We start from the raw sequence: 22,913 nt of genomic DNA on the forward strand, positions 1-22,913 counted from the left end.
TGTTTCTCTGTTTTATATAAAACTGAATATTTTTGGATCTTGGACGGTTGATAAGACAAAACAAACTATTTGAAGACACCGCCTTGGCAGCTGGCAAACTCTGATGACCATTTTGCATTATATAATAAACAATGAATTGGTTAATTGAAAACAATAATTCAGATTGTATCAATAATATAAATAATTGTGTGTTGCAGCTCTATGTACAAGGCTCAGTACTGGTACTGTCAAACATGCCCACTGTTTTGGTTTGAGATTTATTGACTCCATCTGCTCTGTAGATGGCGATAGCCTGGCAGGACCGAATCGCCACAAAGAGCAAAAACAGGGTCCTGGGGACACCAGAGATTGAGCTGCTGTCTGGACTGGGCTGCACTCAGAGACTGCCTAAATTAGTAAACATAAACACTCATATTAATCAGTTAAAGCTTTAGTGCGTAACTCTTCGATATTAATAAACGTCTGTTACATTCAAGCCACTGCCAAATGAGTTGCTACAAAGCTAATGTAGATCAGTTCCACACAACTCTCTCTGTATTGGTCAGCATGGTTAAGACGGTGTTGTCCGCCAACTGTTGCTCGGAAAAACTCAAGTGAAGATGATTACTTCTTTTGATGAGTTCATCATGTTTTTTTTATCCTCCTTGTCCTCGTTGGTTACAAGCAACTGCATGAAGAAGGGGTAGGGGTGGTGCGTGATCAGGGAAGTCTAAGAATATCTATGGGCAGAGCAAAAATACGCACTATAGCTTTAATGTCCTGAAAACACTGCCTCAGTATTGTGTGTGTGTGTGTGTGTGTGTGTGTGTGTGTGTAGGTGGGTCTCTTTGAAGCGTTGGATATGATGCTGACAGGCGGATAGAGCTAAGAAGATGGGTCAAGTGCAGCAGCTTGTGGACCCTCTGGGTATGTCATTGCTGTACTACAGTGCTGTAATCTTCTGTGATGTGCTCCTCCAGGCGAGGGCGGGAGGGGATTCATCTTTGTGTTTGTTATCTCCAGGTCCTGGAACGAAGCCTGCAGAGGAGAGGACTATTGAATACCTCTAGGAAATTGCAGTGGGCGTGGCCAAGGGAATCGCCAACAAGCAGGTTTCCCTTACAAAGAAGAAGAGCCTCATGCAGAGTTAATGAATCCTGGTTCACACTGGTTGCCATAATCTCATTAAATCTCTTTGCTCACTTCTAGTTGTGCAAAGACTTTCAATGGTTTAGGGTACATCCAGTCACCACATCGTGTTTTGTGGTGTTCTGTCATTAGATTTCCAAAGAGCAGATATGCAGGAAACACAAAAGCAATATTGGAGAGCATAAATTCATCAAAGTGTTCAAAGTGTTTATAACTTTGTTACTACAGCTTTGACAACTGTTGATACAGAAGGCAGCCATTTTGGATAGTCATAAGCTTTCCCATTCATCCCTTTTAACAGTTGTAGTGATATGTTTGAGCTGTGCTTGAATGTGATTGTATTTGTCCCTGGAATAAGATGTATGTATTAATACTTATTTAATTAAGATGTATATTTGTACTGAGAGTAAAAGGTCATTAATTGTGGGCCTGGCTGTCTTTTATTTGTGGCTGCAACTGCTAATGGCCTGTCACACTGCCCATGTCTCTCACAGCTAGCCGTGGTACTGTATCTGCGATAAACCTCAACCTCCTGTCTGCGTGTTGTTAGGCCTCCAGCTCCACACATCCACCAGGGGGAAAAACCCTGATAGTCAGAGGTCATTTTGTATTTTTTTTTTTTTATGTATTCCTTCACTGCAACTGACTTGATTACAGAGAGTACATCAATATGGAGTAGACCAAGTATGTGTGTCTGTCTGAGAGCCTTTGACTTTAACATTTCAACTACATAGAATGACATTTTCAGGTGTCTGGCTAACTTGGATGATCTTGCATCTTAAAGTAAGTCCTCGGCTATATAACATTATGATCATCAGCAGTAGGCCTACCTGCATGAACACATTGTTTGTACACATATTAACGCTGGATATATGTGTAGGATTCATAGAGCAGGCCCATTTAATTTGAAGAGTTGGAGGGAAACTTCTATTCCTCTAATTGTGGGAGTCTGGATGGAAAATACGGTGTCCGACAGGGGCAAACAACACAGCGCGACTTTGACGATTTAAAGTTTCATTTCCAGGAGGCACGAAAAAGTGATAGGCTACGTACGGCTGGGACACAGGTGCACAGGTGTTGCCATGGTTTGTGTCTAATTAAGTCAATAAGGTCAGTTATCTGTCAGTTGTGTTGGAAAATCGCCTTAAATGTAAACTTGTTTGGCTTATTGTCGTCGCATGACCTTATAGCAGATAACAGCTGTTAAACTAGCGTTAGCTTTTTCCTTTTGTTATAAGCAAACGGCTAACGAATGAGCTTGCCAAGGCTAACGAATGAGCTTGGCAGTTAAGATAGTCTGAGGAAATACAAACAATAGCCTAATTGTGACACAGGCTAACGTGTTGGGAGCTTCTTGTAGAGCGTTTCTTATTGTGTTGTCAAATTGGAGATTTCACTTCAAAGTGAATGTGAGTGCTACAGTGAACTTTAAGGCAGATATGTTCTTTTTGAATTATTATTTTTCATGATGTAATATCTGGACAATGACAACAGTTATATTAACATCTGATGCCCCATTATAATCCATAAACAAATATATTGGTGTCATCTCTAATGGGCATTTGGACCTTTACTCATATTTTTATGCTTTTTTATGCTTTACTGGACTTATTATTTTACTGCAGCCATCAGTGTGTTTTATACAATTTTGTGTAATTAAGAAGTAAACAATGTGAAGAAATTCAGTGTAATTTAATTTATTATTATGCATGGCTAAGTCAAGCATATCTGAACAAGTGATCTGAGGTACAGTTGGAGAACTCTATTTCTGAGGCAATCGAAAATGTTATTATAGCATGGCAACACATCTGTGTCTCTGACTACAGACAGATGGACATCTCGTGTTACCCTTAAAGGGAATGTTAATACAAATGTCACTGTCCCAAAGCACAAATTGGCCTTGATACAGAATACTGTATATTAAGAGATGTTCAGTGAATCCTTCAGTACCAGAAACTCAATAATTATGTCATTGGGTGCTTTTGACTTTCTGCATATCTCTTTGTTCCATTTAGCTTTAAACAACTAGCTTTTTTTATCTCCTAAGAATTGTTATTTATGTCAAATACAGGCCACTGAAGCTCAATGCACAGATGACGAACAACGGATGAAAAAGGCTGTGCAAGAGACTCAGGTAGGAAACAGATTCAGTGTTACATCAGCGTGGTTACATATCCTACTGGTCCACAATAGAGGCTGTAATTCTCTTAACGCCCCCCATATTGCAAAACTCACCCCTATATTTTTAATGTTGAATAAATGAATGTTTTCGCCTCATATCAGATATGATGTGGGATCACAGCATGAAGGCCACACAAATCCATTTAGTGCTTAAAACCTTTAGCTGTCTCGAACATGTGGTTGACTATCTGCCGCAAAGACGGACTGAAATGGGGCACCTTCATAATGTAGCTCTCTTTTGTAGCCTTTTGTTAGTAAACTAGTCCCAGTCTATGATTCAGACAGACAGTCAGTCTGTCAGAGACTCCTGGCATGAGATCCAGTTAAGTCAAGTGTCAGGTTTATACTTTGACCACAGGGTGGCGTGGTTTCCTTCAGTAAAGTCTCAGCTTCAGTCATTGGGGCTCAGCAGCCAGTTGGTCACAGTGAAAGGCACATTCAGGATGGCTCAGTAGCCAACAGGCACATTGTGTGCGTCCGCGTGTGTGTGCGTGTTAGATCTTGGGCCTCCAGCCCTGTATGAACTGTGTGATCTTGGTGACATGGAGTCGGCTCAGGTGGAAGTCATGGGACAGGATGTCCTCAGTCAGCTGCACCAGGAGGCTGCCGTCGATCCGCTCCCTCTGGAACACAGCCACCGCTGCCTCTGATAGGCCGATGAACCGTAGGCAGGCCGACACCTCCTCCAATGACAGCACAGACAGGTCAGCGGGAGGCCGCCAAGTGGGGTCAGGGGGCGGGCCCAACCCTTCAGCGACCGCTGTGGACGTCCCGCCGCCCTCTGCACCTCTGGAGGAATCTGTGGTGGGGTTGGCAGGGGGCTCAGGCGAGGGGCAAGGGGACTGGCGGTTAAAGGGGTTCAACGCCCCGAAGGGGGCAAATCTACTCTGTGGAGGTGGCGGCCTCAGTCGAGGTCCAGAGGAGGTGAAGGAATCTACCCACGGCTCTGCCCAGGTGGCCTGTGCTGGCTGAGGATTGGCTGTGTTCGCTGTGTTGTCTGCAGGGGTGGCAGAGGCTGGATCAGGACTGGCAGGGTTAGGGGCCGGGCAGTCGGCCCAGGAGCACGGGTAACAGTAGAGGGAAGCGTCTGGAGAGGGCGAACAGCTGGGACAGAGCAGGAGACATTAGCAAGTGACATTAGCTTCTAGAATCAGTCAGGATGACTCAAAACACCGGTAAGTACCATGAGAAAAATTGAAATAATATACATTTTACTGGGGTGTAGTTTATAGTTATATTCCCATATCAACAATATCCCGGTAAGAATCTATTTTGTAATTTTTAGGTCAAAAGTAATCTAGACCTGTAAGTGAAAACTGCCAAACTAGTAATTAGTAATTAACCATTATTTTAACAGTATTTAAATGAATATATTTCAACGTCAAGTAGGTCATAAAATATTGAAACACCGTTGAGAAAGTGGTTATATGTCGGCTAGACATAAAAAAATGTTTCCTTTTCAACTAACTGTTCACCAGATAATCTCACCACAAGTTTCCTTAAGTAGCTGCTCTGGAGCTTTTGATCATATTACACGATCATCAGCAGATGGAGTTTAGCCACTACTAGCACAACACACCAGAATCTCCAAACTGTCTGTGGTCCAGTTGCAATGCTGATAATGCAGGTGGCAGGTTTTGAACTATTGTGTCCCTGTTACTTTCATGTGTTATCTGCTATAAAGAGCAAGAAGGATGAGATTCAATGGCATCCATGGTGGCTTCCTGTTTGTGCAGTAAAGTAAATCCAGAGTGCGATTAGGAGACTCATCACATGGTTGTGTGGCGGTGGGATTGTCACTGAAATGGCCCATCTGTGCGACGCCCTGTTGTGTTCTTTACTCCCCGATGTAGCACAAGTACTTCGCAATTATTGTTTCCCCTTGGACCGTTTTATAGATCTCAAAATTTCTGACAGGCAGCTTTATTTCACTGAGACAGAGAAAGAAAAGAGACAAGTGACTTTGGCTGAATCTCATTTCTCTATCTTTCCCCCTACCTTTTACCCCTCACCCTCGTTTTTGCGCGTTCACGTGAGACCTAGTGCTGTCCCAGTACTCTTTTCGAACGAGGGGTAGGGCTAAGACCAAGGGCAAGTCTCTGATGACCCAAGTTGCCCCTGATGCATAAATGTATATAAGTGTTTATCTGATGAGCAGATGGCATCTTTGTGTAGCAGCCTCGGCCACAGTGTGTGAATGGTTCCTGTACTATGTAAAAGCTCTTTTAGTAGTCGTTAGAACATTTACCTGTCCTGAAGTCCAGAGGAGTAGAAGGAGAGGTTGGGTCTCGGGGAGGTGGATGTTTTGGGGAAGCGAGGTGGGACGGGAGGGCTTGGGACTGGACTGGATATGGAGCCTCCTTTAGAGCAGCGAGGGGGAACCGGAGGGGCGATCAAGTAGCGACACTCCTCTCTCACCTACACACACATACATACACAACACAGAAAATGAGAGCTACAAAACAGCAAAAAAAGTTAACTAAAAAAACTTGACTTCTCAGAAGGGTGGCTGTGTGTGTGTGTGTGCGCACACGTCTCTGCAGACTGGTCTCAATGTTCTGCTTGGTAAATGTCAACTCTGGTGACCTTTACACCTCAAACAAACTCCCTCACACAGTAGCAAGCTCTCTCTCTCTCTCACACACACACACACACACACACACACACACATACACCCATACACACACAGTGTCTTGGCAGGATAAATATCAGGGAATGAAGAATGCTGTGTGTGACAAGGTATAATCCAGTTGCATAGCAGACATTAACACACACACACTCTCTGTACTGCTTCTAGCTGCCATCACTTTCAAAGAAAAAAGTGAATTAAGCAAAACAAAGCATGATCATGTCTCTCTTACAAACACAGAGGCCATATACACTAGGAGGTGAATGCTAATGTTGAAGAACAACCTAATAACTCCAGACTAAGAACAGATCAGCAAAGAAAACAACCTTGTTTTCAATTTGAAACCATTTCCTGGTTTAAAGGTCCAATGTGTGGGAATTTCTCCCATCTAGCGTTGAGATCACATATCGCAATCAACTCTCTAGCGCCACGCAGTTCAAAGTGCATATTACAGCCACGGTAGCCTTCACGCTTCAGAAAGACAGTCTTTTACTCTTTTCAATCTCCTTTTTCTGGGCGAAGAAGAAGACGACTCTTCCTGAAATTTGGATTTTGAATACGTGTGGTATTCCATGTTTCCTTCTTTTACCTTGCCGGGGCCAGAAAGAGACTATACCCATTAGCAGGTTAGCACCACCTGTGAGTTTATAGTGTGGCAGTGAAAACGCTACAGGCAGAGCAGTATATCCTGGATGTCCCTCACCGGCTAACGTATTCAAGATGGAGCATTAATATGAAGCGTCTATCCCAGTTTATGCAAATGTGATTGGAATATTTCAAAATTCCAATAGGAATACTTGGAATTGATGGTAGTGGTAAATAATAATAAAAAAGGACAAGTTTGTGAACGGGCAACACCGGTTTTTGACAATGAGCAGCTAAACACATTACACACTGGACCTTTTGAAAAAAAAAATAATAATAATTAGTGTCTTAAATGGTTTCATATATCTTATAGAGGAATATAAGATCCTCCAGTTGAGCATGAGAAACATGAAATAATAAGTGGATAGAGAACAATGTACATGCACATACAATCCTGAACTCATAAAAGCAAAAAAACAAAACAAAAAACATGTAAAAAATTTAGGCACAACAATCTGACAAAGAAATTCAGTTACGCGTCATATGTTACACATTTTGCAAAAAACAAATTCGCACAACTTTCACGTATATGTCAGACGAAAGAGATTTCCCTGTCAAGTGACGTCCCACAGTGATGGTACGACAACGTGTTGTTTATGAAGGCCAGTAGTTCTACAGTTCTAATCACGTCCTGTTTGGTCGCAGCGTAATGCAGTGGAACACATTCTGTATAGAACAGACGCATTTAACATTTCCAGGTCATTTCAACCTGAACTTTAGAGCTATTAATTCAAGTACTCAGGATTGAGTTACGTGCCTTTCCACTATAAGATTAGGCCAAAGTTGTGTCCCCTCAGATTTTCTATCGAGGTAACTTAAAGTACAGACAGAAACCCCCCCAGGAGTAAGTTTTAGTTTTTCATGAAGAAACCCTGATAAATGAACGACTGAGCCCTCCATGCGGCTGGGTAGGAGCAGTGTGTACCACTTTAGTGTTGTCTGTAAACAAAGCTAAAAATATACTGCATTAATACATTCATAATCACTCTATCAAATGAATTATGGACAACAATTTTTAGATTTGTTGTTTAAGTAACTTTGTTGAAGTGAAATTCCCAGCTATTCTCTCTTGCCAACTGTATATTTGTTTCACTGAAACTCTAGGACAGAAAAGAGCGGCCACCCTTTTCGATTGACAAGTGATTTGAGGGAGAATGCAGTGTCGATACAATCATCCATCGCAATCTTTTGTTTCCTGTTCCACTCCTCAGAAATGGTTGTGGCCGTCTTCGATTGTGAGATCGATAATAATTTGGTCATTCTTAAGATCAAAGGCTCCATCAGTACTATACGCTACCATCAAGAATGAACTAGCTCTGTGCTATTTATTGAGTTATTGTATCCCAGCACATATGTACCTAAGTCCTTGCTGATATGTACTTGTGTGTATTGGTGTGTGGCATGGAGTGTGTGCGTGTGTGTGTGTGTGTGTGTGTGTGTGTGTGTGTCCGTCCATTGAGGTTTAAAAGCTGTAATGTATGAATAATTCAAACCAGGCATCCTGACTTCTCACAACCGGATGCTGCTCTGGACCGAACAGAGGAACGAGAGACAGAGGGGTGGAAATAAGGACATGAGGTGAAGACTGAAACTCACAGCATCAGATTTGGGAGGTACGGGTGGCGGGGTAGACACTCTCGTCACCATGGTACCAAGAGATACATCCAATGTGGCAGACGAATGAAAGGAGATGAGATTTGGCTCCTTTCCCAAGCCCTCTGCATTCTGATTGGTCCAGAGTTCCTCGTAAGGAATCTCCTCACTGGTCCTCATTTCAGCCTCAGTCCACTCAGGAGTCACATACTCCCGCTCCTCACCCGGTCCCTCCCCCAGCCGCTCTCCCAGAGAGTCCCTGCAGCGCTGTGATAAGCTGTCCGAAACCCCGCCCCCATACCCGCACATGGAGAGCCGCTGCAGCGCCGGTGCCAAGGAGTCCTGACCCGACACACACATGCGAGAGCGCCGCGGGCTCACACACTCCTCGGTCATACACTCCAGCTCTGGCCGGGTTTCTCTAACAGCCCGAGAGTAGGCATCCGGGTCGAACGCGTGTCGCAATAGGAGGCTTTCCAACGCTGCCGTGTGGACAGAGGCCTCGGCCACGTTGAACCGGGGCATGCAGCGCAGCAGCAGGAAGTGGGAGGGAGAGACTTCCTGTCGGCGGAGTACCATGCAGAGCACCACCGTCTTGCTGACGATGTTGAGCAGCTTGTAGCGGTGGCCCTCTCGGACCGCGTGGCGGTCGTAGGGGTTTCGTGGTGGTCGAGAAGGCACGGACACGTTTACGGGGAGGCGAACCCTCTCGATGATGCTGCGTACCGTGTGCTCCCCTCCCAGCATGCCTTGCTCTAGAGGGGAGCGTGTGCAAAAGCGTCCACGGCAACCAAAGGGTAGGCTAACGCTCTGATTGGTGCGATGGTTCATACAGACCAGGCATGGAGTTTTACCTGAGGATGCAGAGACATTTGGATTAGTCAGGGGTCTTCTGTACTATGATGTTTCTCAACAGTTGATGGCGTGATGTACTAAGCATGGTGATGGAAAGCACTAGAAGGATTTACTTAATTTGCAGACACAGTGCATCACTGCTTCTATAGACTGACAATGCGTAGTTGCAAGTTGAACATACAAGTCGCTGGAACGGAAACAGGCAAAGCATGCTTAGAAGTGAATGGGAGATAATATTTGTGGGATGGGAGGAGGCCTCGGGGAAGACCCAGGACTAGGTGGAGGGATTATATCTCCAACCTGGCCTGGGAACGCCTCGGGATCCCCCAGTCGGAGCTGGTTGATGTGGCTCGGGAAAGGGAAGTTTGGGGTCCACTGCTGGAGCTGCTGCCCCCGCGACCCGATATCAGATAAGCGGACAAAGATGGATGGATTTGGATGCAAGTGTAATGTGACTACAATGTGTAGAAAATCAAAGCAAAAGTAAAGAAAAACTATTTTTTCTTATTTTCTCTCTTTTTTGGGGGGCGTTTTCCCTTTTTATTTTATTTTGATAGACAGGGAAATGGGGGGGGATGAAAGAGAGAGGATGAACACCCCCCCCCCCCCAAAGGACTCAGCCCACATGGGGTGCACACTCTTACTAAATAAGCTAGGGGTTGCCCCGGAATGACAGTATTACGAATGATGTCACTGATTCCACACCTCTGTCATTCTCATGTCATGAACAACCCCCGAAATAGAACTCAGGACCCAAGATTTCGGCCTTACGTACTTCGAGGAGTCTTTCCCAGGCGTCTCAAGAGTGCGCTCAGTCCAGTCTTGTCCTTAGACGCCGCGGCACAGAGAAGCTCCGCCTTCCCCATGAGTGACAGCTCATCTCCAGCCTGCAGAGTGAAGCTGTAGGGCTCACTGTCCTCACTGAACTCGCCTGAAACCACCTGCAGAGGACACATGTATGGGTGCATGGATAGGATATTGCACGACAGAAACGTAAGTAGGATATTCTTATGTTACTCAAACCTTGACACTAAAAGTGATAGTCTCCATGACAAAGACCCGGTCAGGGAAGACTCCGGCAACTTCCTCCACACTGGAAAAATACTGGACCAGATCCCTGACGTCTCGGTCTTCATCCAACAACTTGAACTTCCCTACAGAGACAATGGGAGCGGGACAGAGAGAAGAGAAGAGAAAGGTGAAGGAGGTGTACGAAGGGGGGTACAAAGATGGTAAGAGGAAGAGGAAGTAAGTTGGAAAAGGAAGTGGAGAAAAGCATGAAAGAAAAATAATGGGAGGCCAGAGCAAAGAGGAATATGGTAATGAGGTAAGGGGGGAAAGGGTGGAGGAAGGACAAGAAGGGAGAAGAGGAAGGAGAGAAAGGAAAAAGGAGAGGTTAAACAGTTTCTGTTCTGTCTTTTCTGTTTTTGACTTCCTACAGTCTTAAAAACTCTCTCTCTCTCCCTCTCTCTCTCTCTCTCTCCCTCTCTCTCTCTCCCTCCCTCCCTCTCTCTTTCTCCCTCTCTCTCTCCCTCCCTCCCTCTCTCTCTCTCTCTCTCTCTCTCTCTCACACCCACCCACCCGTAGTAGACACTGTTTGGACGAGAAGAATACAAAGACACCTACGTGACCTATGACATGGCACCAGCTCTCGACCAATCGACAGCCGACGGGGCTGGCATGGCAACCAATAAAGGACCCCCATTCTCACGCAGAGCAGAGACACATCACCATGGAGACACTCACACACTTTCACCCTTTCTTTCCCTTCCTCATCCACTCCTCTGTCTGTAAATCTTTCACCCGAGTACAGCCGTCCACTAACTGTTTGTGTTCTTTAAACAGTTCTTTTTATTTTGATTTGTGCCTGTTTTTGCAGCGTAGAGACCATTTCAGGAATGCAAAGTTGTCTCCTAATCAGTCTTTTTAAAATCCCATTATCCTTTCTTCTTATTTACCAGTTCATCGCACTGCACTACGACCCTCGAAGGATCCGCCTTTTTCTCACAGTCCAAATGTTTGTGTGTGTGAGGGAACGAGACATGAGAAAGTTTTTTGTCTGGGAGGCAGAGCAGAATACCAAACTCACGCATCCTCCTCACCAGCATCCCCCTCCCTTTCTCTCCTCCTCTTTCTCAACCCCCCACCTTCCAATTCATACAGACCCCCAGGATAAGGAGCAGCAAGTGCTACTTTTCCACTCAATCCACCACCACCCCTACCAAAGAAGTGCGACTCCTAACAGAACTGAGGTGTAACGAGCTATTACTACGTTTCAAGAAACACAAATGGATCCACTCAAGCTTTTAAATCCCAACACACAAGGCTTTGGCCACCGGTTCCACATTACCAGGGTGGCTGTGGCGCCGCTCGCTTTGCTGAACCCCATTCATTCAGCTTTCTGTCCTCTACCCTTCAGTCATCCTTGGCTCTCTCACTGATGGACAGAGGAGGATACAGACAGAGAGAGGTTAAGAAGGACGGAGCATCCTGTTGTCTATCCCCATGGGGAAACCTATATTGCTCTCCTCCTAAGCTTATTTAGACTTCCTGTATGAAGTCATCACACAGACATTAGCTCATCACTGGCGGTGGCCTGTAATTCAACAACAACTCACCTTTCATGTTTAAGAGACAAAAAAGCATCCTAAAAGTATGCACACACTTAAATTGGCTTTTTGGCTTGCTTTTCCTTTGCTGCTGGAATCAGTAAAATTGGTTCGGGTTGATGGATTACTGCAGGGTCCGGCAACAGACATGCCCCCCAACAACGCAACTCTCCCAATGCCATAAGGCAGCCCTTACAAGGCTGTTACTTAAACCTTTTTAAACTATGTTACAGTGACGCCTCTTTTGCCACCAGTTCAACTATTTTAGTTTCCTGTCTACAGTTACCTCTACCTAACAGGTGGAAGGAGATCATCGACCTGCTACTTTGTATCTTTTAAAACTGGGCAGACACTCAAAATTCTGCCAAACCAGGAGTCCATCTTATCATACAACAGCCACATGGTGGCTCAGACAAGTAACAGTGACTCCCTAAAACAAATGTCAAATGAGAACCTGTCTGGCAGGAAGAAAATTGGTTTTGGTTCAGGGTTAAAATTGGGCTTAATCTGTACAGTGTCTGCCCACCTTTAAGAAAAGGAGATTTAGAGTGTAAGACATTAAATAAGGTTACAGTACAAAGGATAATCTATTCCTAATGTGCTTATTCTTGGCAGCTCCTTATGTGTTTCTCTTAATGGAAGTGTAATACTAAATCACTGGAACGCCCCTTTTAAGAAAGCCTGTTTACACTACAGGCCATTGTTATGCTGACACATCCCTTATAGGACTTGGACATAATGAAAGTCCTTTTACTATAGTGATACCAAGAGAGCTCCTGTTGAGTCAGTACATCTGTTACATCTACAGTATACAGTACATGTTGGCTTTTGAGCCGTCTTACTGCTAACTGCTTATTTTGCCATTAATTGCCGTCACGTGATTCCACAAGCGGAAATGTCTAAAATGACAATGACCTCAACACACCCCCTCCCTCCCAAGTTGTCTTTCACTCTGCCGAAAAGAAGCCTGTGAGGCGGCAGCAGTGTGAGGTGACATCAGCACTCCATCGGTGGAGGAAATGAATGAAGAGGAGGCATTAGGATCCAGTTACACAGCGAATAATGTGACCGGTCGGACAGTCTGAATGGGATTGTGTGGATTGAGCTCCGGTGAGATCATACTGACTGGACTCATTCAGCAGGAAGACGACAGGTCAATAGACCAGGAGGAGCCAGGGAAGGTCACATCTACAGTAGCTGGTTGGATTTGGGTATTTGGCTGCGCATCAATCAATATTGTTAAATGGGACCCCTTACAGTACATGTTCAAAAATGATCATTTAATTCATCATTTTGCCAATTTCACCCAAGTCCGTTTTCACATCTCTTTGCATAATCATGAGTTTGTAGTGCCTGGCTTGAGACGAAGGCTTAAACAAGATGCCAGAGTATGTCTAATACCTGGCACACATGCCTTTTGGAAGAAGCAACCAGAGGACAGTCACAAAAACTCAGAAAGACCATGCAAACTCTACAAAGAAAGATCCAAGTCAACCCTGGTGGGGTTTGAACCCTCGACCTGTTATCACTGTTCAAATGACAGTAAATCGTAGATTGGGAAGATTATGCAAAACTCATCTTTCTTGATTCTGGGAGTTGGTATTTTGCTTCTGTGTTATGTAATAAGGTCTAAGTTTTTGAATGGTATCAGCTAAGTTCACGATAAATCACCAAGTAGGAGATTGTTCCTCTATTTTGTAAATATGTGTCTGTTTTATTGAAGCTGGACTGACACAAATTCTTATCAACTAGGTTCCCATGAGAGTTAAGTATATGACTAGAACTGTTTTAGTTAGAATGGATCTGTAGAGCATGGTGACCAACCCTATCATTCAAAGCAAGGAGACTTTTACCCATCAGCCTTTACTTAAGTGGAAGTTGTTGACCTTGTGAAAAAAAAATGTTTTTGGACATTTATTCACCCCCAGAGATTCCAATTTAGGGTGAATTGCTGTTTTTAGGTTGAGGACTTTTAAGGTGTGTGTGTGTGTGTGTGTGTGTGTGTGTGTGTGTGTGTGTGTGTGTGTGTGTGTGTGTGTGTGTGTGTGTGTGTGTGTGTGTGCTCACCCTGGTATTGCAGAGGGATGTCTATCTTGGGTCCAATAACGTAGTGTCCCTCTTCCAAGCTGTGAGCAGTCACAGTGGTCCACTGACGGCAGGAGTGTAACAGCACCACATCCTCCTCCGAGAGCCCCTCCACACATTCACCTGGAACAAACACAATAACAGACAACGTGGATTAGGACTAACACAAAATTCAATTGAAAAACAAAGTCAGACTGCAGTAGGTAGCTAAGCAATGAAAAACACAACACCCACATGCATTCAGGATTCAGAGTCTGTAATTACCACTATCAGTGACAGTTCACCACCCCTAACCTACTCATCAGGATCCTGTTGTGCGACTGGCAACCCACTATTACACAGCCCACACTCACGTCTCCCTCTCACACTCACAGACTCACATGTTGACTGATAGCCGTTACTACCTTTTGTCTAACAATCATGTTGATTGATGGCTGAATACAAACACAGGACAGACGATGAGATGACATGTCAGTCGTTTTTCTGCATTATAAAGGGTCAGTTCGCCCAAATCACAAAAAAAGACCCATTTTCCCTCTTGTGACTAGCGGTTATTGAGCCGAGCAGATCATTTTGATTTATTTATTTTTCACCGCTAAGACTACAGCTACCGTCCAAGAGCGTTGACGGGGATTTTTAGTTGTTGTATGTTCAAAGCAAAAAATTGTACACAACAGTAATGCCTTTTTCCATAAACACATGGTTACTCTGGATGACTCACAGACATTGCTGTCAACAGTTGCCGCAAATTACCACGAGTCAGAAAGAAAGAGTCAGTGAAAAGAAGTCGAGTGCACGGTTGTCTCCAAAAGTAAAACACAAAGTGCAAAACCGAGAATCTGTTAGAAGAAGTAACACAATATACCACACAATAAAAATAGTGTGTGGTACTTCAACAGTACACAACAATTATCAGCATCATGTACTCAGGCTATTAAGTATCAACAGTGAAAATACTCCTTATGCAGAATGGCTCCTTTCCAAAGTGGTTTAGTATACTGTATATAGTAACACATTATATTGTGTTATCATTTTATGAACTATACATACCATTGGGTGATTGAAGCTATAACAATGCATTATATCTTTTTGTTTTGTATGTAAAATCTTATTGTGCAAAATCAATGGTACCTGTCAACTGGAGTAAAAGGTACAACATTTCTCTCTGAAATGCAGTGGGGTACAAGTATAAAATAACATTAATAGGAATAGGGTTCGAGTTTTGAGGTGTTTTTGAGGCAACCGTGTTTACAGCATGAGCAAATGTATAATTACTTTCCACCACTGGTTACAACAGCAGATAATTCCACATGGGTTATATGAGAGCATGTTTTCATGTGATTTGGGTTAACTGACACCAATGTATGACATCAATTGCCTTTGTGTAGCATAATGTACTTTTCCATCATGGCTATACATTATGCAGTCTGGATCATTCATAAGTTTCATGAATTCATCCCACTAAATGACACCCCCACGCTCAGTCTGAACCAGTCTCTCTATGCAGATAAAACACTGTTGGTGTGTTGTTGTTAATGAGAAATGGAGGTGGTAAAGGCTTAAACGAAATGCTGACATCAAGCCCTGTTGTAAATAACTAACCACCTACTTTGTTGGCTGGTTGGGCAAACAAGTGCTACGCTGCAGTTAATGAACATCTACGGGTAAGCGCGCTCTCTCTCTCTCTCTCGCTCGCCCTGCAATGCACGCGCGCGGCCAGAAGTAGGCTAAGGTGCGTATTTTTCGGGGACCACGGCTCGGGTGCGCGCTTTTGTCCAAGAAGGAAAGTCGGAGGTTTTCCCTCCTCGTCGCTGCTTGTTAGTATTCACCACATTCGCCGACAGATTACAGCATTTACATATGAAAAGAATTGAGCAGCACTTCAGCAGCACAACAGATACTTTGTGGCTTTCCGGGCCCTCGCTGGACAGGAACAACTTTGGCCGTCGACGTTCCCAAAGTAAAGACACCAAATCTGGGGATGCAGAGAATCATTTTGGCGGCAAAACATGTAACATTGAACAGAAAAAGCACAAATGTTACTCAGTGGTTGGTGTGAACTAGAAAAGTTGGCGCGTCCGAGAGCAGCTGCATCAAGACAGCCAGATTTAATCAAAATAAGAACGGAAATAAAGCGGCATTAGTTTCATAATAAGAGCCCCAAATGTGCCCGGGCAGCTGGGCCATTGTATAAACCGTGTTACTATAGTCCATACTATGGCCCTCCAACAGTGTCTTCTCCAATATTTTGTCAAACTACATCAATAATCTCCAAAATGTTGCCCGGGATGAAAAAAATCTTATGATTGATTGACAAATTTTGCTTTGACAGCACAGCTCATTTAAAAAAAAAAAATTTAATCTGACTAATGTATGGACTGTAAAGCTGAACCCAGTCAGCCAAAATAAAAAATAAAAATGGTAGGCCAGCTTAAGGGGCTTATATTGACCGCCCCAACAAATCTAAAAAACTGTCTTTTATCAAAGTTAGGGTTTGTGCTGGCTGGGTTTAGGTTACTAGTTGTTGGCAGGGGGGCAATATCAATAAATTAGCTGTTAAAAATGATGTATTACTGAGTATAATTCTTTAACATTATGATTTACTATACCTTTCTAATGTTAAGGATTTCGGGCAACTTTAGGGGTTAAAGCTTATAGGACAGGCCTCCAAACAACACGCTCTGTGTCAATGATAATAATGACACATTTTTCTGTGTTGTAACATAGTTGGAAACATTTGGAATAATGTAAGGACACAACAACAAAACATATAGCATAGTTTTATTTAGACATTTTCCTAAGAAAAAAGGGTAATTTGATTTGTTTTGCCAATAGCTGTTCCGTCAACATTATTCCCAACTAGGTTATGCTCTAAGGTACTGATTAATGTTACTATTCGAAATGTTAGTGAATCTCCATATAGGGTTTTCCTTATTTACAACGGACACGGTTAAAGATTTATTTTGAAAACTTTGACCGGAAGCTGAACATTTCTCCTGTCAATCTTGACACTGTTGTGATACTCTGCAGTAAATTGCTACACTTGTTCTTACATTCCGGTGTTGTTACACTAAAAACCTAAGAAACACTTTTGAACGTTTGAGTCGACCTCTTTCACTGACTGTAAAACCATATTTACCGCCATTTACCATCATTAGCCTACTTTAACCCTGCGACGGAGAAGCGAGTCTCTTACCGTGGGCCAGTCGGACCAGAGTGGGCAGACGGAACTTGCTGACCACCGCGTCCAACGGCAGCGCCAACGGGCTCCAAGTGATCTCCGACAGGCTCGCCGACAACTTCTCCATCCTCCCGGGTCATCACGCTACCGGAGATAATGGTGATAATGATGGTGAAGATAATGATGGTGGGGGGGATGACGATGAAGTGGAGGAAGGTGATGGTGGCGGCGGTATAATGGCAAAGAGTTTCGCCATGTTTGAATGGAGGAGAGGGAGCGCAGTCACAGTCGGTGCGCACGAGCGGTGGGAGGGAGCGCGAGACCTCTCTCTTTCTTCCTCTCTGTCATTCAGTTTGTCGAGCACCCCCCCACACACACACACGCACATAAACCATTAGAGTGTAGCAAAGTCAGTCAAACTTTGGTTTTGTAGAGTTTGTCATTATGATGGAGCTCATATATCAAGCACATATGTCAAGAAGCCTTCCTTTTTATCCTCCCACGCTTGCTTGATATTCATGTTTTCCACATTAATTATTGCAGCGCTTTGTCCACAGAGGTTAATCTGAGCTGGTGTGTGGGTGGAAAGTGATCTAGATGCAGGGACTTTGTTGGCAGGATTTCTCAACATGTGGCCTACTGAGCCCAGAAATTCTGGAGATGATAAGCAAGTGATGAGAATAGCCTGTGTGTTTGGCAAATGGGTGGGATGTAACGGGAACATGTACTTAAAAGTCCCATGACATGGGGCTCTTTGGATGCTTTTATAGACTTTAGTGGTCCCCTAATACCGTATCTGAAGTCTCTTTTAAATAGACCTTAGTGGTCCCCTAATACCATATCTGAAGTCTCTTTTATATAGACCTTAGTGGTCCCCTAATACTGTATCTGAAGTCTCTTTTATATAGACCTTAGTGGTCCCCTAGTACTGTATCTGAAGTCTCTTTCCCAAAATTCAGCCTTGGTGCAGAATTACAGCCACTAGAGCCAGTCCCACAATGAGCTTTTCTTTATATGTGCCATTTCTGAGTCTGTAGCTTTTGAGGAGAGGGGGGGGGGGCGCAACCTGGAAGCTGGGGTATGGCTTTGACCAATTGCCACTTTGCTTGTTTGAAAGCCATGATGTCTCTCTCTCATGGGTGGAACAAGTGCTCTGGGCAGGCAAAGCAACAAAAAGGGGAGGTAACCTTACCCCTCATGACCTCATAAGGGGCAGGATTCCAGATTGGCCCGTTTGAGCTTTAATTTTCTCAAAGGCAGAGCAGGATACCCAGAGTACCCGCCTTTAAGGAAGTTATAACTTGTCAATGGAGAGTGGCCAGACTCTCTGTACAAATGACATGTACAAGTCTAGTAGGACCTGGCTAGGAAATACCATCTTCCATACACCAATATTGTGCAATAATTATATAACTGGTGTTAAATCTACCATTGTGAATTAGAGCACTATTCAAATATCTAATGTAAAAGTCGGGTTGAGTGTGCAAATGCAGTTATCTTATCAAGTTGGCTCATCCCATCACAAATATTTGGTTAAATTAGTAATGTCTGGCTTTCCAGTGGCGATCCACACCCACTCAGTCATGTGGTTTATTTTCCTGGTTCAATTAGTCAAAACCCAAACTGTGATTCATTTGCTATTAATAGCTCACTCATTTTATCGCAACTGGACATGGCAAACACAAATACAAGTCGAAAATGATTACATAATCTGGACTGAACCAAAGAGATTTATTAACCGATTATAGAATGAGTTTATAGGTATGTAATGTGGATAACCATCAAATTCAGATGTAGTATACTGTGGGAACACTAACCTGCTCCCACTTGTTTGGAGAAGGGCCTTATTTCAATTCTCATATCTTTTTGATAACATTTAATTAATAGCCTTTTCCGCCTAGAGTCATCAATAGCTTGAGATCTGGTGTGGCATTATTTTGTAGCCACAACAATATACAAATAACAAAAGCCAACAAAATTTTTGAATAGCAACTTTATACCATATTAACAAAAATTCAAATGTGAAGCTGGACTTCTGGACTAACGATTGGGCCTTATTTCACAGCAGGTGGAGGGGTGGTCGGCATAGAGGAAAACTCAATGGGCAGGCTCTGTGGAAAGAGGAGCACAAACGATGTCATGTTTGATGACAAATCAAAAAAAAACTATCCAACCAAGAATGGGAATAATGAGACTAGTGAATTTCTTCCAGCACCAAAATATCAGCTGTAATAACTGGCTTAACCATCTGTCCGTGACATCTAGAGGAAAACCTTTGCAGTTGCACACCTGACGTGTGATTTTCTAGCCTTTATTTCCTGTAGTATACCCAATGTTTACTGCTGTGACGTTTCTCCATCAAAAAAACATTGATTGCAGGACCCCATTACCTAACCACTCGTGTTTATAATGAACACATTTATTTTATCAAATGAGTCCACAAGAGTGGTTTTACTGCTTATGTTTGGTCCCTCAACACGTTCATATCTAAGATACATTCTAATATTGTGCTTATAGATACCATACCTGGAAAAAACTCAAAATTGCACATATCAGTTCTGCTCATTGATTGCTGACAATGGCCAAAACACCCAAAGATCAGAGGTCATTAGGGACAGCTACTAATGAGCAAAATCTGATGGTGGTATTTTCTCACAGTATAATCATTGCCCAACCATATTTATATAGTAGGATAAACAAAATGTTCTGCTACTTACTGTCCTTCACGGCCTTCTTGCCTGGAATAGAAAGAAACACACATTAACACAAACCCTTGAGACACCATGCATTTCAAGTGTTTCTAAGTAACGACAGCTGCTTACATGTATTGAGCACTATGAAAGCCACGTTTATTTCACAACTTTTTCCAACTTCAGCATTCTTATGTTAAATCTGTTGAATGGACACTGATGTGCTATAGTTATTGGGGATGTTTACAGATTCATCCAACTCTGCTTTCAATCTTTTCCAACCACTAATGTTATGGTAACTACAATGCTGCAAATTGGGTCATGTTCTGCAATACAAGACCAGCTACATCACTCCACATTCAGTTTGCCTGAAAAGCTGCATTTTCAACATGCTGTACAAATCATTCAATTGTTCAATCATTCTTGAACTCACCTCCATAGGAAACTTTGTAGTACAGGTATGTCATGATGCCAATGCCCACCCACATCTCCTGGTAAGCCTTAGTGTAGTAAGGGCTCATCTTGCCCCACCAACTTGCAAATGCGCGTCCAGCCATCTGTGGGAGAAAGCATCAGCATAGTCTCAAAACGGTGCTCATGTACTCGGTCAATATAACAACTTCAAAAAACAAGCAGTTTAGTTCTGGATTATTTTTGACTGGAACAAAAGCCAAACCTAACCAAAGTGTCATGCATTGATCTCTACACTAGTGATTCTCAAAGTGTGGCACTCTGCCAGGGGGATACGGGAAAATTTCCCAAATTAATTCATTTAAATAGATTTTCTCTTACAAACAGCTCCATAGTGAATAAATATTTAAATTTTTAATTTATAATAGTTCATAGATTCGTTATAATTTAACACATCTATAATTCTGCAAATATTACATGTTAAATTTTCTATAATACATTTCTCTTTTGTTGTTCATTCACAACAAAGACTATAGAAGTGTAAAAAAATAGGCTACTTAAAACTGTTTCAAAGGACATAAAAGGGGGTCCACAGTATATTCTCTATCTTGTAAGGTGTCCTTGACGGGAAAAAAAGACTAAAAACGACAACACTGCAGTGCACAAAACGTACTATTTTCTAATGAATGTTTTCATGTTTAATGTGAAGCACTTTAAAATGTGTTATATTAATAAAGTTGCCTTAACTTGAATGCTAACCCTCAGCTGTGTCAGGCCTAGCTAATGACTTTGGCCACCTAGGAAATCCACATCAGAAATGGAGACACCATTTCACTTTTCTTTACCGTTAGAATGTTAAGAGACATCGAGGTTTTCCATTGACGTGTCTAATAACTTATCTTTACAGAAGAGAACGTAACGTACATGGCTAATGTTAACCTTACAACCTCAAGTCAGCCGAGCGTTAGCCTAAATGTATACACGTCGGTTAAACCAAGGAAGATCAGGTTTACAAGCCACATAGCTATTACGGATTTATACTGCGTTCATTTAGCTTGACTTGTTAGCTAATTACTTAAATCAATGAATGGCTAGCATCTGCTGTAGAAGCAGAACTATAACTAGCCTTAGCAATAGGCTAACGTTAGCTTGCTGAGTACTTCTGCAAAAGTAGCACACACAACCACAGTAAATACAGATGATAGCTTCATTTTAAATTACTGACGTAAACATACAACTGTAATTTTTGTTATGAATGAAGCAACTTTACTAAATAGGCGCATACCTTTCTCTTACCTTTCAGTTTGTCACGCTGCAGTGAGAAGGTCAGGACAGACGCTGCTGCTTAACGTCAAAGTCGTGTGGGAAATCTGCTGCTACTTCTTCTACTCTTCTACTCTCAACGGAGTAGTATGTCAGTCATGTTTTGGTATGTAGCGCCACCAAACGGAGGAACACGATAAACGCATTAACGTTGTTCTATCCAGCTACCTCTTGGCTCCACCTTGAGGACTTGCCCATGCGTTAAACCGAGTACATCTTTTTCCTTTGACTCATTTCGGTTAAAATCAGAATGAGATTTATTGCCAAAGTAAGTTTTCGCTTGCATATAATTTGCCTTGGCGTGTTTGGTGCTTACAATAAACCTATGAAAAGGTAATACACCTGTCAAGTAAAACACTTCATATTATCACTTGTATAATTTTTCAAATATGTACCATACAACTGTTTTAGAAAGGAAAAAAGGCTGTACGGTTTTGTGCAGGGTGTGCACAAAAAGTAATTAGGAAATATACTAAAGTTCACAATAAATAATGGATTATTGATTAAATCTGAAATCTGGGGTTCAGCTCACAAAATCAGATTCAATGATTAAATATATTTATTACAATAATAAGATAATGTAGATATAATTTTATAACCTTAAATTAATTAATTATAGTTAAAACTTAATTTAATTTATAGGTCTCTGATTGAAAGTCATATAACCTTTTTATCACTAAAATTACAATATTAACTGACAATGGAAACATGATTTTATTCATACTTCTGTGAATAGTGTAATGATAAGAAGAAGAACCATGGGTTTGAAGCTTATTTTGGTCATTCTCAAGATTCCTTCTTATAATAGGCTAATTAACAAAGAAAAAGCCATGCTCTATTAATCCCAGTTGGGAAATTTAATTGTTTTGCTCTGTTATTAAAACACACATAACACACACAGGCCAGACATACACACATGCAAACAGGACCTATACATATTCATTAAATAGGAAGATGTCACTCAGAGCCAGGGTGCTTCCCATGAACAGGCGGTTCAGTACCTTGCTCAAGCATGCCTCTGCATTACCCAGGAGTTGAATTGGCAACTCTCTAGCTACCAGTCCTCACTCAGACCCTCCAAGCCAACCCTATTACATAATATACCCCGCCAACATTATGTTATTTAAAAACAAACAACATTTGCTATTGTCTAACCACCAACAAATGTAACAATTACTCTGGTGGCACACTTGAGCCTTTATGATTTAAAATAGAGACACGCAACAACTCTTAATACCCCTGACATGTCAATTTTGCGTCTCCTCATTTTAAATCATAAATTTAGGGACATGCAAAATTGACATGTCAGGGGTAATAAGAGTTTGCTGACCAGTTTCCTTTAATAATGCTTTGTACATCTAAACATACTGGAAATACACTACAATAACCTTTTTTTCCTAACTTGATGTTCTGTTGGGACATTTCGATCTTCGATCCTGTTCTGCTTTTTGGTGCCTGTGCCGCTGTCATAACAGAGGTGTGAATTTGAGGTGAGGGTGCAGCTGCTACGTGGCCCACAGACCGTCCACTAGGTTGGCTCACCATAGTGAAACAACAAATAAAACACTGGCACTGCTCTCAAG

General features: G+C 42.6%; 2 protein-coding genes and 1 long non-coding RNA gene across 4 annotated transcripts; 1 reads left to right on the forward strand and 2 right to left on the reverse strand.

The window, feature by feature from the left end:
• The first annotated feature begins 285 nt into the window (after positions 1-285).
• LOC117961550 lies at positions 286-1,216 on the forward strand. Its single transcript, XR_004660433.1, has 3 exons — positions 286-395; positions 818-906; positions 1,003-1,216. It is a non-coding gene; the product is annotated as an uncharacterized LOC117961550 (long non-coding RNA).
• Positions 781-17,259, reverse strand: gareml (GRB2 associated, regulator of MAPK1-like). 2 transcript variants are annotated; one of them, XM_034900305.1, is made up of 8 exons: positions 16,922-17,259; positions 13,708-13,848; positions 10,055-10,185; positions 9,807-9,972; positions 8,180-9,030; positions 5,558-5,727; positions 3,798-4,413; positions 781-816 (listed from the first exon to the last, which is right to left on the reverse strand). In XM_034900305.1, exons 1-7 carry the CDS (start codon positions 17,031-17,033, stop codon positions 3,804-3,806), a joined length of 2,181 nt encoding a protein of 726 aa, XP_034756196.1. In that variant the 5' UTR covers positions 17,034-17,259; the 3' UTR covers positions 781-816; positions 3,798-3,803. The 2 variants fall into 2 exon arrangements, with proteins under 2 accessions (XP_034756196.1, XP_034756195.1); XM_034900304.1 differs by lacking the exon at positions 781-816 and having other exon boundaries at positions 3,138-4,413.
• A 1,621-nt stretch (positions 17,260-18,880) lies between these two features.
• Positions 18,881-21,572, reverse strand: atp5mpl (ATP synthase membrane subunit 6.8PL). Its single transcript, XM_034900308.1, has 4 exons — positions 21,304-21,572; positions 20,030-20,153; positions 19,624-19,644; positions 18,881-19,017 (listed from the first exon to the last, which is right to left on the reverse strand). The coding sequence occupies exons 2-4, from the start codon at positions 20,151-20,153 to the stop codon at positions 19,004-19,006; spliced, it is 159 nt and encodes a 52-aa protein (XP_034756199.1). The 5' UTR covers positions 21,304-21,572; the 3' UTR covers positions 18,881-19,003.
• Between the last annotated feature and the right edge of the window lie 1,341 nt (positions 21,573-22,913).

The sequence above is a fragment of the Etheostoma cragini genome, chromosome 18 (genome assembly GCF_013103735.1).
Source record: "Etheostoma cragini isolate CJK2018 chromosome 18, CSU_Ecrag_1.0, whole genome shotgun sequence".
In the NCBI taxonomy this organism is placed as follows: Eukaryota; Metazoa; Chordata; class Actinopteri; order Perciformes; family Percidae; genus Etheostoma; species Etheostoma cragini.

Excerpts from the sequence above, each read along its gene's own strand:
- gareml (XM_034900305.1), bottom strand. The coding sequence starts at position 17,033 with ATGGAGAAGTTGTCGGCGAGCCTGTCGGAGATCACTTGGAGCCCGTTG. Across the intron at positions 13,849-16,921 it reads TCTGGTCCGACTGGCCCACG|GTGAATGTGTGGAGGGGCTC; the intron begins GTAAGAGACTCG and ends TGTTTGTTCCAG. Across the intron at positions 5,728-8,179 it reads TACCTCCCAAATCTGATGCT|GTGAGAGAGGAGTGTCGCTA; the intron begins GTGAGTTTCAGT and ends ATGTGTGTGTAG.
- atp5mpl (XM_034900308.1), bottom strand. The coding sequence starts at position 20,153 with ATGGCTGGACGCGCATTTGCAAGTTGGTGGGGCAAGATGAGCCCTTAC. Across the intron at positions 19,645-20,029 it reads CTACAAAGTTTCCTATGGAG|GCAAGAAGGCCGTGAAGGAC; the intron begins GTGAGTTCAAGA and ends TTTCTATTCCAG.